Raw genomic sequence first — 16,654 nt, forward strand, 5'->3', positions numbered from 1 at the left:
CGGGGTTATGGTTGGGCGTTGCTGGAGAGCTTAAAGGGTTTTCACGGGTTATAGTCCTCCAAATTATACGGGGTTTAAAGAACATTTTTGGCGATATGGTGGACACGAAAACCTATTTAAATAATTAAATTTTGAACTCGAGGGCAGGGGAGCAGCTACATGCTGTAGCAGGCAGTGATGCTTAAATAATATTGTATAACAGACTGAAATAGCTGGGCAAGCATCCTAGAGGGAAGGATTTAATAAGAGGACTTGATATACTTAGATCTCCCAGGTGTGTGTGTGTGTGTGTGTTGTAGACAACAGTCTGTGGAAAGATTATCATCAAAGCAGCAACAAGGAGCAGAGAACTGAGTCCATTGGAACTAGAGAGAGGGCTTCATTATTGTTGAAACTGCAGTTCTATTCCTGGACAAGTGGGAAGCTGCAGCCTGTATTTGCAGTACAGTTGTCAGGTTAGCATTTATAATTGATTTAGCTGAGTACCAGAACACGCATGTATGTGACTACATAATGAAGCAGGGCGGTTGAGACTTCAGAGTATGTGAGAATTTATTGACTGTTCAATTAACCTCAGTGATTCTCAAAGACTCAATGAACAGGTTAATCATGCAATAGTTTAGATAATCTAATACCTGCTTTTCATGTTGGTTTTCAGGCAAAAATTCAAATATTCTCACTTGTGATATGTGCAATTTGTGCTTTCTGTGATTGTGAACTAGACTGAGCTGTGACTGGAAATGTGAACTGGATTTTGGTTTTGTTCACAAGTTGATTTTAACTATTGAGTCATCAAAATAATCAGATTAATGAATGAAATTAACAATTAAAGCCCTTTTTCAAACACCTGTGTAAATCAAAGTAAAATATTGTTATCCAAGCCCATCAAAGTCCACAGGTAACTGAATAAAAAAAAATTACTTAAAAGGAAAAAAAAAAAAAATTCAGTTTCTAAATTAAAATAGTATAAGTGCAAATCTTCATGTGCATGAGGACCTGGTGAGGCAACACCACCATTTCTATGACCTGCTTGCACATTCACATTACCTAAATAGATAAAACAATATGGATGTTTCCACTTTTATTGTCAGGATACTTGCTTCTTGTAAAATATTTCAATACAATACAGTACAATGCATTTCCATCTGCCATCCTCCATGCGATTGGTTGGTTTCATCACCATGTTGTAAGGCTTGCCCACAGCGTACAACAGCTGAGCATTCAGCCAGCGCAAGCTGCTTCGACACACTCGCCATGAAAACAAACCCATGAAAACAGATTAAATTAGAAACTACTAAAATATTTTTTGTCACCTTTTTTTTTGTCCTTTCTGAACAAAAACCCTCAATGCCACAGCTGTGGGGGCTCCGCATCCTCCCAGCATGCTTCACAGCAGCTCAGTTCAGTCCTCAGTTGAGGCCCTTACAGGGCCACACACACAAAAGTACAGAGACAGACAGACATACAAGAGGACAGACAGGAGGACAGGAAATCTGTCAATGCTGGCAGTCACATAGCAGCTTTCAGTCTCATCCAAGCTTTGACCGGAAGAGGGTAACTGTCGGGGTCGGGGTGTAAGTGTTGAGACAGATGGAGAAGAAGAGGGAGGAGATGACACTAAAGATTAACACGTGTCGCCCCCCCAACCGAGCCGTCTTCTCTTGGTTGGTTCCATTACATCTGAGGAAATGAAGCAGGTTCAATGGGACCTCCAAGTCCATCCTCTCACCTTGGGTTTCACTCATCAAGTTTTGCTTTGAATCAGTGTTTCTAATACTCGGGTCACGATGTGTTATGTATGTTGAATAAGTGCAGGTTGTTGTCACTCTGGCCTAACGGACTGCTGCAAAGAAGGTGCCCTCGTTGGGGTGGGGGGCTTGTAGCAATAGATGGCCCCACATCCCTCAGTACATTCTTTCAGGCAGGCGTAATGAGGGCTGTGTATGTGTGTGTATAAGTGTGTATGTGTGTGTAGGAGCGGTGTCTCAGTAGCGGTGGGTCTGGTGGGAGTACTGGGGCGGCTGTTGGGAGGTAGAGGAATATCCCATGCTGCTTTGGGGCAGTGATGTGCTTGGTCCAGGGTTCTGGTAGGCAGCATGTGGATTGGAGCGCTGCAGGCAGGAGAAAAGTCCTCAAACATGATTCATGTTGTACATTTTAATTGATTCGAGACTGAAGCACGCAAGAGACCTACCTGGTAGTCTGAGGTCATGATGAGGCCGCCTGAGGTAGTGGTGGGCGGGACAACTCGCACTTTCTTCAGAGGCGGGCCCTGGGCGTGGCTGTTGTCAGGGTTGCCGGTGTGCCCTGCCCCGTTTGTGTGGTTGTTTCCCTGTTGCTGCTGCTGGTTCTTCTAAAATAAAAAAAAAAAATTTAAAAAGATAAATATACATTTTCACAATAAACTTTGTGTAAACTGTCAGTGCTGAAACTACCCAGAAGGTTTTCTCACACGACAGTTCTAGGGAGCAATTGCTGCCACTGATGGCCTTCCTGAGGAACAACTAATTCACAACAAATATTTTGGAGACTAACACTAACAGCAGTTATGTAAATGCTATTGAGTAAGACTTTTTTATGCACAGTACTCAACATACAAATGCATCAGCCAGGACGGCTCCTCTGCCCAGAAAGAATCTCCCACATTATAAGAGCTCAAAACATACTTTCAAGAATTATGATCTTTCCCAGTTTCTGCAGTACACTTAAAAAAAAAAAAAGTACTGGTTCTGCCAACTGTTTGTAGAACAATGAAAAATGTCACTGGTTGGAACACAGCTCTGGTTCAGCCAATTGTGTTTATTTACTTCCTCACTGTGATGTTCCCATTTACCAAACTGGATTTTTTGTGTAGTTAGCGTTTACAGAACATGTATTCAAAGCGGCATCCGTCTCGGCTGATACAAGTTCTACCATCAGTGATGGTCGTGTAGTTGAGAATGGGGAGAGTGAAACGACTGATTTGGAAGTTTATACATTAAAAAGATTTGATTCTCCTGCAATTTCCTTCATGTTTCATGACCGTTGTTGTGGAAGTGACATTGCTCACTGGTAGCATTACAGTGACTAGCAGTAGTTAAGGGTTTCTAATCCCGGCTTCCTCCCTACATGCCCTCTTCGCTTTTTCTGTATCATGATGTCTGTACTGAGAATTCCCAGCTAGCACCTAACACCTGAAAGCAGCACTTCAAGCTAGCGGGAGTTTTGTGTTAGGTTGACTCCAGTTACATAGTTCAGAAACAGATGTACAGAGATCGGAGGAATGAAAGAGGCACTGTTCTACTTATTAAAAGTCAATGTACCATCTTAACTGCATTGACAGCGTCAGTTTAAGCAAAAACAAAACAAAACAAAAACAGCATAATGTTGCTTTAAAGAATACGTAGCACATTCTTTCTTACTTTGTCTGCCTTGTCCTCTGGCTCCTCCTCTGTCAGAAACTCTCTCTTGGGGTAGGGAATCTGACAGCCTGCAAACACACTGAAGAAAAAAGGCAACAAAGTTTGTTAACTTCAAACGGCCATTCCCCTGACGTGAGCTAAATGAGCCAATTGACTTGTCTGTGTGGTAATTAGCATGATGGACATACTGGACACAGGCTGGCAGTTTGTATTACTCACTCAGACGTGGGCAGGGGCTCCTCCAAAAAGTAGGGGTCCTGCATTGCCTGCTCAGATGTGATTCTACGGATGGGGTCCATGGTCAATAGCTTTTGCAGCTGTGGTAAAATGTACGAAGTTAGCTTGAACAGGACTGGTATGATAGCAACGCCACAGAGAACCACAGAGATGCCCTCTCAGGCACATTTCAACTCACCAAATGGAATGCTTTGCTGTCTGGTTTGACTTTGTGTTTTTCCATGTACTTTATAAGGCTGCAGTTTGTGTATCTGTGATAACGGAGGAGCAAATTACATGTGTAAAACACATGAAATCAAATTTTAGACAGTTTGTTTTAGATCTTTTAGGAAACTAGGACAGCGGTGCTCGGCAGACTCACGTGTTCCTCCTAAAGTCTTTCATCAGTGTGGAGTGTTCTGGCATCTTTTTGATGTCCTCCCAGTCTTTATCTGTCAAATGAAGGAAAGACAGGATTACAGCACATCACACCCTCCCTCCCTTCTAGAACAGATTGAAAGGTCTGGATTACAGTATTTTTTTAGAGAATGTGATATTACTACCTCCTCTTTTAAGAGCTGCAGTGCCCACAGTGTGCTTTGGTTTGGACTCAGAAATACAATCCGATATATAACGGTCAATTATTTATGCATTCAAAACCGTGATCTCAATGATTTGCACTGAATGTGCCCCAATTCTAATTTTCGACTACAACTACGTGCTACTGAAGCACAACAAAATCCTTCCAACAGTATTACACAACAAGAGCGGCAGAGATGGAAGGAAATCAGAGAAAGCTTAAGTGAACTGGAAAATACAGGCCCAAATGTAGCCCTGTAAAGTTTCTGTTTGTGACTTGGCTTCATCCAAAGTGTCAGTAGATTGATGTTAAGAGCCCACAGACCACATGACTGCTTACAGGAGAGGGGGTAAATAATCTGCCTCTGCAGGGAAAATGATTTAAGCATTGTATAGAAAAGGCAGGGTTTACGCCAAGGCCTTACATGGACTGCTGTGGAAGCATAGAACTTCTGTTTATACTTGCCAGAGTCAATGTTCTACACATGAGCACGTACAGCAGAAAAAAAAAAAAAAAGCAGGACTGATTTTTGGTTTGTTTACAAACAGTTCCACTTGATTCACGGAGGCCTGATGGCCCTTCGTGATAAAATCTGATGATAAATATGTTTAAAAACAGCGGCCTGTGAGCAGAAATTTCATTTCAGATTCTCTGATTTCTGTCCTGCTCGGGAGCTAAGATGATACGCAGCACATTCCGTTTCAAGTTCATGCATTTTCCAGATCATGTGCAGTTTGTTCACATGTGCAGGTACACCCTTTTGTGACATCATTTACATAACATGCATATTTAACAGCATGTTATTCATTCACCTCATTTGCATTACAGCAAACAAAAATACCCCAATACTGTGATGTAGTTCTGGCATGCTAAATGCAGTAAAAACATGCGGTAGCATGCCAACTGCTCTTCTCCTTCCAGAATAAACAACTTTGCTATTTTTTTTTTCATCTCACGTATGCAACTGCTGGACACAAGATGTCTCATACTTCTCCATAAAGTTCCTTCTCATTGTTTGTGCACAGGAAACTTCATGTGACACTTGTGTGTGTGGAATTTGGGACCAGGATCAGCTTCTGAAATGTTTGTGAGGTCACAAATCCTGCACGTAGGACTTGCCTCTTAAAATCTAACAAAGACCATGAACAGAGAAAACCAAAGATTTGCAACATCATGTGAAATGCAATTTCAATTTTGTTAAATAAGTGGCGAACAAAGTATAATTCAGGAGCCAGAGTTGAGATCAATATACTGGTAAAGAACTGATTAATAAAAAAAGTAATGATACCCAGTTGTGATTACCATGGATTGTTTAAAAATCATCCAGTTTGAAGCACCTAAGGCAAAACATTAACCTGCCCTATGGACTGACCTCTAATTGAGTTAATTTGTTTCTGCCTAATTCAGTCTAGTGGCAGTGGGGTCTCACCAGCTGGGAAGCCCATGACGTTAAAGATGCGGTCCAGTTGGTCGTGGTGGTAAGGGTTACTGGTCTTAATGTCCTCCTGGCGACAGTGGAATATAGGCTCAGACGTCAGCAGCTCCGCAAAGATGCAGCCGATTGCCCAGATGTCTGAGAGACAGGCGGAACACACGTCAAAGCTGTCACTAGAGACTGAACACGTGACAGGAGAAGGAAAAGCTGCTGGTGCCACTCCTCACCAATGGCTTTGGTGTAGTGCCGAGCCCCCAGCAGTAGTTCAGGTGCTCTGTACCAGAATGTGACCACCACCGGGTCGAGATCGGCTAAAGGCTTCAGTGGTGAATTGAAGAGACGGGCGAATCCCATGTCAGCTGCAGAGTAGATGGACTGATCAATGAAGCAATAGCAACCCAAATTGACGAATAACGAGACGTTTTAAGAAGAAAGATACATACCGATCTTTACTCTCCCCCTCTCTGGCCCCTCCCCCATAACTAAAATATTAGCTGGTTTCTGTGGAGCAAAAAAAAGAAGAAGAGACATTTACACATACAAATTACACCCAGAGTCCAAATACGAATATCTAAATTCACACAAATCTATAATAATCAGTTGCTGTCTTCAATCTTACCCAAAGTGCAATGTTGCTGCCCTCTAGTGGTCATAATGTACTCACTACACCCCACATGGGCAGATAATTTAGTTTCCCAATCTATTTGATAAAATCTACCATTGTGCATCTGAATTTCTAATTCATATTTTACAGAACAATATATAAAAAATATTTAGTGCCAAGTTTCCTCCATATCTGAATTACAATACTTTGACCAAGTTACTTCGTAAAAACCTCACACAAACTAATCAAAGCATGACAAATCAAAGTACAAATCAGAAAACTCTGGCATACCAATGTTGATCAGCTCAAATTTAATAGTACATCTACGTATTTACATCTAAAACATGTAAACACAGTTAGTTATGAGTCATGACTGGGCACATGCAGGCTGACAAAGTTTCACATGACTGATTCCTCTAGTCTTGCTCTGCCCCACCACCACCAAGTCCCCCCCCCCCCCCCCCGATCCTCTTACAAGGTCTCTGTGGAGGACCCAGTTTGCGTGGAGGTAATGGATGCCATCCAGGATCTGGTAGAGCAGAGACTTGACCATTCCTCGGGGAAGCTGCAGGGGCTTCTTGTTGGCCTTGGACGCTCTGTGGAACTTAATAATGTGCTACAGAAAGATGAAGACAGCATTCGGTGTTAGTGTGTACATGAGATTTGGTTAAAAAACATATGTAAGCGTAAGCTAGAGGGCAAGATGAGTAATGCTGATGTTTATCGCATGTGTTTCCACTTCTATGGGAGGGGGAAATGTGCAGCTCTGTGGCAGAAAATGGCAGCTTGATTCTGATGTGCTGCCAGCTGAAACCCAGCAGAGGTTTCACTACACACACACACACAACACAGTGTGTGTTTATCTTTTACTGAAAATTAGCACAATATATTTAGCACCTTTGAGTCTCTTCCTTAAATGAGGAACATTATATGACAGGCTCTCCCGTAGGCTGATTAGCGATTCAGCTGTAAAACAGCGGATAAATTATGTCAACAACGCTTAAACCCCTGAAATGACTTGTACCACTGTCACAATTTGATATGATATTCAGTTTTAGGAGCCCCACAATTATAATATTCACCCACATTCAAGGTAGCAGAGGGCTAACAGGAAGTAGTCTCTTGCCCGTTGCTAACATTTTAGATGCAAAATGGTGGACACATTTTTCCGAGTGTCACAAACCACTGCAAAACAGATCGTGTCACTACAAGAACCTGATCCATTTGATTTGATAACATCTGAGATGTAAACAAGAGCTGCACGATTCATTTAGTTTTCCATACTCAAGTTAGTCAAGCAGTGAGCTAACCGGTAGGAGCCAAACGTGCAGTTGGATTATGTGCAGCACACAGATATGTTGCTACATACAAAAACTGTCACGCCGAGGTGGCGATGAACTTAAGAAGGCTTGTGTTGTGCAGTATGCGTGTGTGCATTTTACCCAAAGATCGTGTTCCGCGTAGTCGAACAGCAGCCATACTTTACGGTCTGCATGTGACAGGAAAACCTTTTGCAGCGAGATAACGTTGGGGTGCTTCAGCTCGCGCAGCAGCTGTAATATAGAAACGAACACTCATGACGGAAATCACAATGGTCAGTCTATACTAATACTTATGTCTTGATTAATCAACAGTATGTAAACCATGTGTACAATTAATTTCTCCGGTGACATGGAAAAAAAAAAATCGAAAGCAATCCAACAAAATAGCACTGAAATTCTCATTTTTCGTTGAGGACCAGACTCACTGTGACTCATTTTAGCACTTTGAATTTTCTCTGTCTGCTGCTGATTTAACAAAAGCTACTTTAGAAAGACAGGTAATTGGGATATTACATAAACCAGCAAGGAATGCCACGAAGGTGGACAAAACAAAGGGAAACAAAAAGCCAAGCAGTTCTTACTGCAATCTCCCTGCAGGCTGACATGGAGATGCCAGTGCCTTCGATCTGCTTGAGGGCGTAGTCCTTATCATCCTTCCTAGAAAGACAGAGGCAGAGCTGCATCAACACCAGCCCAGACTCCAGACCAGCCCCTTGAGAGCTGTCTGCACAAAAAACATAAAGGGGCCACTTGGCAGCTGGCACTGGGACTTTGAGGAGAGGCCAAGTTGCATTACCTCCAGATTTGTGTAATCAAGCTCACCTCTGAGGCTCAAAACAATAGCGGGGGAGAGGAATCGGGCCCTGTCTGGCAGCTGGTGAGGGACAAACAGAACACTGGGCCCCGACTTGTACGAAATGGTTGCAACCCCTCCCTCCCCCTGGCCTAAATCATCCCATAAACCCATGCTTTGTGCCTCCTCAGGCCTTGTCCAAATGCTGCTTCACAAATGAGCTCAGAGTCTCATAAACAGCAGCCTCCTAAAGTGAACACAAACATCTTTAAACACTTTAGAACTCATTTGTGTGGTTGTGGCTGCCAGTATGTCCAGGCTGGGATAATGCGCATAGCATGCGCCTGGTAGCTTAAGATGCCTGCAACTCTCCCCAAACACACTTTTAAGACTGTTACAGTCTGTCGGATACAATGTTTAACACGGTGGATTAAAGAAAATGGTTTAAAAATGACGATGGGTGGTGTCCTGGTGGCTTTGGGGCATATTTGGATTTGGCTGGGGAACGTTGTCGCCTGTCACTCCCCATCTTTCTCCTGCCAATTTACTGTCATCTGTCTGCTCAGTTTAATGTCATCCCTGAAGCTCTTAAAAGAAAACACACACTCCCAAGACATGGTAGTGGGATGAAAAATAAAAAAAACAAAAATGAGACTTTGCCATGAAATGTATGCATAACAATGCACGCCTAACATTTCTGACAACAACTAAAAAGAACTAGCTTGCTTTGAATAGTATTGAAGCATCTCAAATTAAATAGATCACTAAACATTCTTGGTGATAACAATAGAAGACATCAACAAGTGCTTCACCCTACATCAACAGCCACATTTAATTTAATTCAATAGACAATGTGCATGAATGGTGAACTAACTATATCACTCATATGTTACAACACATCCATTCTACTCAGAAACCCTAAAATATCATCAGTGCATTTACAATTATTTATCATTTCTCTGCATAGCCCTGCAGGAACATGCCTCCTCTGCCAGTATGACAGGATTCCAGCCTTGAAGGAGATTAAATGAGATGAGTAATTAAAATGTATTTTGGAGCGGGAAGGGGAGGGGGGGGCGGCTGGCGCAGGGTTCACTGGCTCGAGGCCTTGCTGGTCACCAACTCACCCATCTTTTCTCTTCGCCTTGTATACATGACCGTAAGTGCCTCTTCCCACTTTGCATCCTTCGTACTCAAACAGGTCCTCGACGCGTTCTCTTTCGCCGGTCAGCTTCACTTTAAAATCATAGTCCATCTTCAACCACCGTTCGGTATATGTGTATCCCCCTCCTTTCTTTTTTAAAGCGTCGCTTGGGAGGCAACTAAGCTACTCCAACGAGCTCGGTTTGGTAAATCGGCTAGTTGCCTTCCCCAGCGCGGCTCCGTCTTCCTTCGCTCCACATCGAGTTTTCGGGTGAAATTTAACGAACAGGCGGGGATGTGTGGTGCTCAAATATAGTCCAGGTGGGAAACGAGCGTGAAGTATATTCCTTTCTCTTGTTGCTGCGTTTCTCTCAGCCGGTATCTGCTCCAAAGAGACGCACTTCACTCGGTAGCGACGGCGTATTGGCGCACGGCACTGTCGCAAAACGTCGTAAGGACAGCCCTGCAAAAGAGACGGAGCCAAATATAATAGGAAGGCAACCTACACCACGTGTAAACTAAAGAAAAAACACAGAAAAAAATTAACTAATGGATGATTTCATACAGTCACAATAACATATATTGTTTATAACCTTATTGTGGTGAATAATAGTCTGTAAATGCACAAATAATGCTTAATATATGCCACAGAGGCTATTGAGCCACTGCCTCTGTGTTAAGACAATGGAAACCACAATATTACCAAAGTTGGGACACAAATTAGGCTGTGTTTTTATTTAAAAGTATACAAAAAAATTAGGCAAATGGGCGCAGTAAAATGAACTAATTAAATAAATTAATACAAAAGGGAAAAGTATCAAGTAATTTAAAAGGAAATAAATTAAATAGAATAAGTTTTGAAATACTTAAATGCAGCTTTAGTGTATTATCAGAGTATCAGAGCAGTTATTTTTGCTCCCCATGTAGTTTTCTTAATTTATCAATTTTTACCTACTTTTTTAGCCAGTACGTTCCCACTCTGATAAAAGATCTCTCTTTTCAGGGAGTCCTGATCAAGATGGCAGCAAAAAAAAAAGGCTTCACAGAAAAAAAATTTGCATTACAGACCATGCTTTACCACACATAAGACCTGAAATACAGGGTAAAAGAAGGAAAACTACAGGTCATATCAGCAACATCTTCAACACAGTCCATCTCAATTTGAGTCATGTAAAGCACAGCTAGTCACTTACATAAAGTAAGGTTACATAAAGTAGCAGCATATTCCTTTCAGTGCTGTTTGTAAAAGACCTTGAAATGTATTCATTGAAGGGACATGCTTCCAAAGAGACAGTGCTTTGCAGCTAATTGCATGCCCTGGGAGCATAACGGATGAAATCAGTCCAACCAGGCTCTGAGTGCACCCTAAAAATACTCTGAAGAAGCAGATTAGACCATGAAAATGAAATGGCAGATTACTTTAATAACATCTTCACCGTTAGGGCACATTTAGGACCACCTGGTTGCTACAAAGTATAACAAAATATGATTGCTCAATAAAGACATATCATGATAACCATCAACAAAATAGTTTCTGGAAGACAAACAGGATTTGAAGAATTTGCAAATCCTCATTAATTATAAATGCAGATTTTTTTGGATATTGTTGGTGAATTGCAATGAATTGAAATACCAGAATGTGTTTGAATACATGGTCTCACTCGAGGTATAATTTTCATCCATCTTGAGCATTATTCTGCTTTTTTTTTTTTTTTTTTTTTTTTACATCGGAACTAATGCAGCCAATGATGTTGTTTTACACGGACGATGTAAAGTAGCACCACTGGTCCCATCTTGGTTTGAGAGAGAGAAGGGAGAGCGAAGACGCCCGTCCATATTACAGCTGCTTTGTCAGGTTGTAAATTCTCTTTAAAGTCCCTGTCATCTCATATAAAACTGTGCTGGTGTCTACTATTGACATCCCTACACGTTAACTTATCGATATCCTCTTTATCCGATGTTAATGTGCAGAGTTATTCAGGTCGCTCGCGAGTCAGCTGTCGACAGACTGCTATTTGCTAACGATATCGTTAGTTACGCTAACTTGCTAGCGCTGAGTTAGCAACTAAAGCGTTGCGCATTCAAAATATCATTTCGTATTCTTGCTATGTGTTCTAAACTGACCGTAGTTTTGGAGCGACACCGCAGCTAACCATTCACTGGAGTTAACAACTCGGTGATTAAATGCTCCTATAAAACCGGACTAGATTCTTTGTCTTTCCTCATTTGCCCTGCGTTTACACGGAGGAGACCTCCGCTCGGTGTATCGTTGTGTCCCGCCTCCGCGAGACTGTAATTGGAAGCTTGTCATGTCGGTCGATTTCAGCAGGCCGATGATTGGTGGCTAACCAGGATGACAACGCCACTTTTGTTGCTCTATCCCCCTGTCTTCAACGTGGCCTTCCGTAGCCTCTGTGGGCTAGTACAAGCTCATGTGAAGAATATGCTGTGGTGTGAATGTCTTTAATTATTCTTTAAAGCACGGCTTATTATTATTTTTTTGTCAATTAAGATACATTGCATATCCGGAGCTTGCCGTCAGGCTAATCACGAGAGACGCTAGCCGGATTTCTGTACCGTTAGCTTTATCCTGTCTGTAGCTGGAGGTGTCTTTCGGAGGAAAATGGATGGCGGTGTCAAAACCGTCTTCCTTGCCTAGAGATTGCTCACTGTTTGGTTACGATTAAGGTAAATTAGCTACACGTATTTGCATAATTTGCATTACCGTGGCACACAACCTAAGCTTGAAAGTGCTTGTCATATAGCGTTTGTTTTTCTGGTGAAACATATTGTAAATCTTGTAGCAATTCTATTAGAACTAATGGAGGCTGAACGTGACTTCAGGCCTTGTTTTAATGACAAGAAAGGACACACCACCCCAGACTGACATCTTTTCTTATTTGTCTACTAGCACTCTTCATGGTGATGGACCCTCCTGGAGGGGGAGATGAGCGTCGGAGGCAGGCAGAGCGTCTTCGAAGGGAGGAGGCATATTATCACTTTATTAATGAATTAAGTGAAGAGGAATACCGCTTGATGAGAGACAGCAACCTGCTGGGCACCCCTGGTGAGGACATCTTGCTACGGCATTGCACTGATTGACTTTAGATGTATGTGACAGCATGTAACATGCAGTGTTCCACTTACGTGGAAGCCAGTTGAAGCAGCTTACCAACAATATTTGAATCAAAATAATTAAATTTAATAATTTTTATTCTGGTTGAAGACATCCTAAATCATATTGTAATTGCAACATCTTCCAAAATAATCATGATATGACTATACTGAGGCGTGCAAATTTCTTTCACAGGGGAGGTTACTGCTGAGGAGCTCCAGCAACGTCTGGACGGAGCAAAGGAGCGCGAGTCATCTCAGCCCCACACTGAGCAGCGATTGCAGACTGCTGATTCCGTGGAGCAGCAGGGCAGTAGTGGCGAGGGGGAGGAGAGAGGGACCGGAGGGAGACGAGGAGCAGGTAGGGATACCTCTGCATCGTCCCACATTCCCACAATTTTAAAATGCTGTTCCCGAACCAACAAGTCGTGTAATATTATTTGCATGTTATGATCTGTCCCTTACACACCTAGAATCAAAAGGTCTTTGGCCTGGAGAAAAGCTATACAGGAGAGCTACAGATTGTGATTTTTGGGTTAGAATGCAAGGTCACGTTTTATTAATTTTTATGTCTTTACAGCAAGCACAGAGCCTGGAGCAGAAACGTCTAATGGTGACTCTTTACTGGAGTGGCTGAACACTTTCAGACGTACTGGTAATGCTACTCGCAGTGGGCAGAGTGGCAACCAGACGTGGCGTGCTGTCAGCCGGACCAACCCTAACAGTGGGGAATTCCGCTTTAGCCTGGAGATCAACATAAACCACGATCAGCCTGAACTGGGGGAGCATAATGACACCTTGGACACTTCTGAGCTGCCAGTGACCGCCCCAAATACAACCTCACCCCCTAACCGCACCACTCCCTCCTTCTCCAACCCCCGGCCATCAACCACATCAAGGCCAGCTCCTTACCCTTCCCCCCGCCCTGCCCTTACTAGGAGGATGCAGACACGTCGTACACGCAGCAGCACTACCACTCTTTCAATGAGCCCCCCTGCACTTACTGCTCCGGTGGCACCCCCTGTTCAGAGGAGAGGTGCCACTTTGCACTCTTTAGCACCACCTCCAATTGCTACGCCTCCTTTTGATCAAACACCTTCTCAACCTCAAACCCTGAATGCAGAAGTAGAGCAGGGACATGATGACGTGACTGTATTTCTAGACTGTCCCCGTGTGTCACCCCAGTCTGGGTCTCAGGCCCCAGCTGTGGGACATGAATCACGTGGCAGCAGGACTCGATCGCGGGGACGGTCACGCAGGGTTGCTGCAGGCAGCGGTGTGTCATCCCGCTTGTCACGGCGAAGTCGTTCCCCCTTACATAGAATCCCTGTCCCTGGTAACACTCCACCATCCAGCAGTGCAATCAGTGGCTCAAGCATCCACATTGTTGAGCCAGGCAGTGGCACAAGCTCTGTTTCCATGGAGACAGGGGAGGCTGTAGCAGAACCTGCAGCTCTAACAGAGTCAGCCATAGAGACAGGAGAACGTGAGAATGAATCACATGTAACAGGAGCAGGAGGTTCAGCGGTGCGCCGGCACCCTACCATCATGTTGGACTTGCAAGTGAGAAGGATTCGACCTGGGGAAAACCGGGACCGGGACAGTATTGCTAGCAGAACACGTTCTCGTGCTCGAGTCGCTGAGAACACTGTCACATTTGAAAGTGACAGTGGTGGATTTAGGCGCACAATCTCCCGGTCTGAGAGAGCTGGGATCCGCACCTATGTGAGCACTATCAGGATTCCGCTGCGGCGTATCAGCGAGACAGGCCTCGGGGAGCCAAACTCCACTGCACTGCGCTCCATCTTGCGTCAGATCATGACTGGATTTGGGGAGCTGAGCTCACTCATGGAGACAGAAGCTGATTCTGAAACTGTTGCACCCAGCCACTTGGATAGCGGAGGTACAAATACCACCACTGGCCCGGCCAGTCATCTATACGCAAGTGAGACTGCAGCTGCCCAGGTTGGTACAGGAGGGGCAGATCAGGAGAGGGTGGGGCCGGTAGGGAGTGAGGAGGACCAGGGTGGCCAGGCCAGACTCGGAGGAGGAGTAGTGAGTGCCCCAGAGGGACGGGCCACCAGCAGAGACACTAACAACCTGGTAGAAAATGGCACTTTACCCATCCTGCGCTTGGCCCAGTTCTTCTTGCTGAACGACGAAGAGGATGACGAACACCCCCGTGGCCTGACCAAAGAGCAGATTGACAATCTGGCCACACGTACTTACGGTCAGGCCAGTCTGGAGGGGGAGATGGGACGCGCGTGCAGCGTCTGTATCAACGAGTATGCCCAGGGCAACAAGCTGCGCCGCCTGCCCTGCTCCCATGAATTCCACATCCACTGCATCGACCGCTGGCTCTCTGAGAACAACACCTGCCCCATCTGCAGGCAGCCCATCCTCACAGTACACCATGACTGACCCATTTGCTCTCAAACACGTTCCTGGCTGGCCGAACTGAGCAGACCCAAGTGGGCTTTGCATGTACATAGCGCTTTCATGGTTTAATTTCTTTGAGAGAATCCGTTGCATTGAAGAAAGAACCAAAAGAGCGGGGCAAAAAAAAAAGAAAGTATATAAATGCAGAGAATTAATAAAACTTTATTTTTTTAGACTTTGTTTTCAGCAATTTAATGTTTTTTTTTTTTCCTCTTCCTGTGACCTGTTTCCCTGTGACCTGTCACAATGCTTCAGAAGCTCTCATCAATGGATGGCGTTTATGCTTAAGGAGCTCTTGTCTAACATTGACCGTCTGTATGTGACGTCTCCGTGTCACAACTGGACTACACTCATCACTTTTAGACTTGATTTACTCAGTATAACCTGTAAATACCTCACCAGGGCTTGTATTTAAAGGTTTTGAAACAACATGCCATCTATTAGAAATGGAAACAGGAAATCTGTAGTTTTTTTTTTTTTTTTTTACAGTCACCATTTTAAAGCTTTGGCATCCATTTTAAAGTGTCCCTTTACAGTTGGTCGGGGTGTGTTTGAGTATGTATTTTTAATTTGAAATAATTTTTTAACCTGTACGGTCCAGTATTATTTGTTAAGTGCTCTTTACACATGTAATTGCAGTTGAAAATTCATAGTTCGACTTCATCATTCCCATATGAGGAGCACAAATGACATGCAGAAGGCACACTATAATTAGGAATCCAGAGTTGTAGATTAATGAGTTGTGCAATACAGAGAGGAAATATAGTGTTTTGCTGTTAATTGTTGCTTCCATTGTAACGCCTGGTTTTCATCTCCACTTAAAAGCAAAGTCTTGTTTACCCTGAATTTGATGTTTCTTCTTAATTTGTGGTTAAAATTCCTGTCCGACACATTTTGGTTTCTTCACGGTTGGGTATGCCAAAGTGCAGTCTATTTTAGTTTCAGTGCTACTTAAATGAGCCAATGTTAGTAATAAGGTATCATCTGATTTGGTTTTACACAGAAATCAACATTTTCTGTGTAGCACAGCTTGTTTATTGAGGTAAAATAACCCGGAGAGAGAGTTATCAGGGTCACCATGCGCATCAACAATAAGAAAACACAGGAGCTACTATATTATCTCTGCAGCCAGTATGTCACTAACAAAACTGCAGGAATGAAGTAGTATGTAAGATAGTGTGAGAGTTGGGCTAAAATGTGTATGGTTTAATTATATGTGTGCGTGTGTGTGTGTGTTTGGGGGTGTTGAAGGAAAGGTCCAGTGACCGAATGAACCTGGTTCTCAGAAAGCCTCTGTTCAGTGAAGGTCCACCAGAGACTCGGAGAGAGGTCTTGGCCACTCATTTCAGAAGTGAATATTTATTCTGTTCCTATTTAATAAGACGGAAATCAACGTTTGAAACATGAATGTGTACTATGTTGCAATGTGATGAGAGTAAAAACAATTACGATAAATATGTTACTATGTAATAAACATGACATGGGTTTTCATCTCTGCTCCTCAACAGTAATGGAATAAAATGCAGCTTTGTTATGCCTGGAGACGGTGTACATGTGTGTGTCCGCCATATTTGAAGAGGACTTTGAGCGGCTAATATTAGCTAAAG

The 16,654-nt window shown here is 43.4% G+C and overlaps 2 protein-coding genes across 2 annotated transcripts; one reads left to right on the plus strand and one right to left on the minus strand.

The window, feature by feature from the left end:
* Nucleotides 1-609: 609 nt before the first annotated feature.
* On the minus strand, nucleotides 610-9,957 carry cdk8 (cyclin dependent kinase 8). Its single transcript, XM_086191785.1, has 13 exons — nucleotides 9,479-9,957; nucleotides 8,140-8,215; nucleotides 7,679-7,789; nucleotides 6,712-6,852; nucleotides 6,076-6,133; nucleotides 5,860-5,991; nucleotides 5,627-5,770; nucleotides 4,000-4,069; nucleotides 3,817-3,889; nucleotides 3,621-3,718; nucleotides 3,402-3,480; nucleotides 2,195-2,353; nucleotides 610-2,111 (listed from the first exon to the last, which is right to left on the minus strand). The coding sequence occupies exons 1-13, from the start codon at nucleotides 9,604-9,606 to the stop codon at nucleotides 1,986-1,988; spliced, it is 1,395 nt and encodes a 464-aa protein (XP_086047911.1). The 5' UTR covers nucleotides 9,607-9,957; the 3' UTR covers nucleotides 610-1,985.
* Nucleotides 9,958-11,255: 1,298 nt separating this feature from the next.
* On the plus strand, nucleotides 11,256-16,605 carry rnf6 (ring finger protein (C3H2C3 type) 6). The gene is made up of 4 exons (XM_086191971.1): nucleotides 11,256-11,349; nucleotides 12,406-12,561; nucleotides 12,805-12,969; nucleotides 13,189-16,605. The coding sequence occupies exons 2-4, from the start codon at nucleotides 12,414-12,416 to the stop codon at nucleotides 15,027-15,029; spliced, it is 2,154 nt and encodes a 717-aa protein (XP_086048097.1). The 5' UTR covers nucleotides 11,256-11,349; nucleotides 12,406-12,413; the 3' UTR covers nucleotides 15,030-16,605.
* The last annotated feature ends 49 nt before the right edge of the window (nucleotides 16,606-16,654 follow it).

Source organism: Aulostomus chinensis, chromosome 21 (genome assembly GCF_037954235.1).
Source record: "Aulostomus chinensis isolate RoL2024-O1b breed Wild chromosome 21, RoL_Achi_v1.0, whole genome shotgun sequence".
NCBI classification, from domain to species: domain Eukaryota; kingdom Metazoa; phylum Chordata; class Actinopteri; order Syngnathiformes; family Aulostomidae; genus Aulostomus; species Aulostomus chinensis.

What these genes read in the sequence shown, in the direction of transcription:
- cdk8 (XM_086191785.1), bottom strand. Translation starts at nt 9,606, where the DNA reads ATGGACTATGATTTTAAAGTGAAGCTGACCGGCGAAAGAGAACGCGTC. An exon ending in CGTCATGGGCTTCCCAGCTG is followed by an intron (nt 4,070 to 5,626) that starts GTGAGACCCCAC and finishes TTCATTTGACAG; the next exon opens with ATAAAGACTGGGAGGACATC. An exon ending in TCATGACCTCAGACTACCAG is followed by an intron (nt 2,112 to 2,194) that starts GTAGGTCTCTTG and finishes TCCTGCCTGCAG; the next exon opens with CGCTCCAATCCACATGCTGC.
- rnf6 (XM_086191971.1), top strand. Translation starts at nt 12,414, where the DNA reads ATGGTGATGGACCCTCCTGGAGGGGGAGATGAGCGTCGGAGGCAGGCA. An exon ending in CAACCTGCTGGGCACCCCTG is followed by an intron (nt 12,562 to 12,804) that starts GTGAGGACATCT and finishes TTTCTTTCACAG; the next exon opens with GGGAGGTTACTGCTGAGGAG. An exon ending in CGGAGGGAGACGAGGAGCAG is followed by an intron (nt 12,970 to 13,188) that starts GTAGGGATACCT and finishes ATGTCTTTACAG; the next exon opens with CAAGCACAGAGCCTGGAGCA.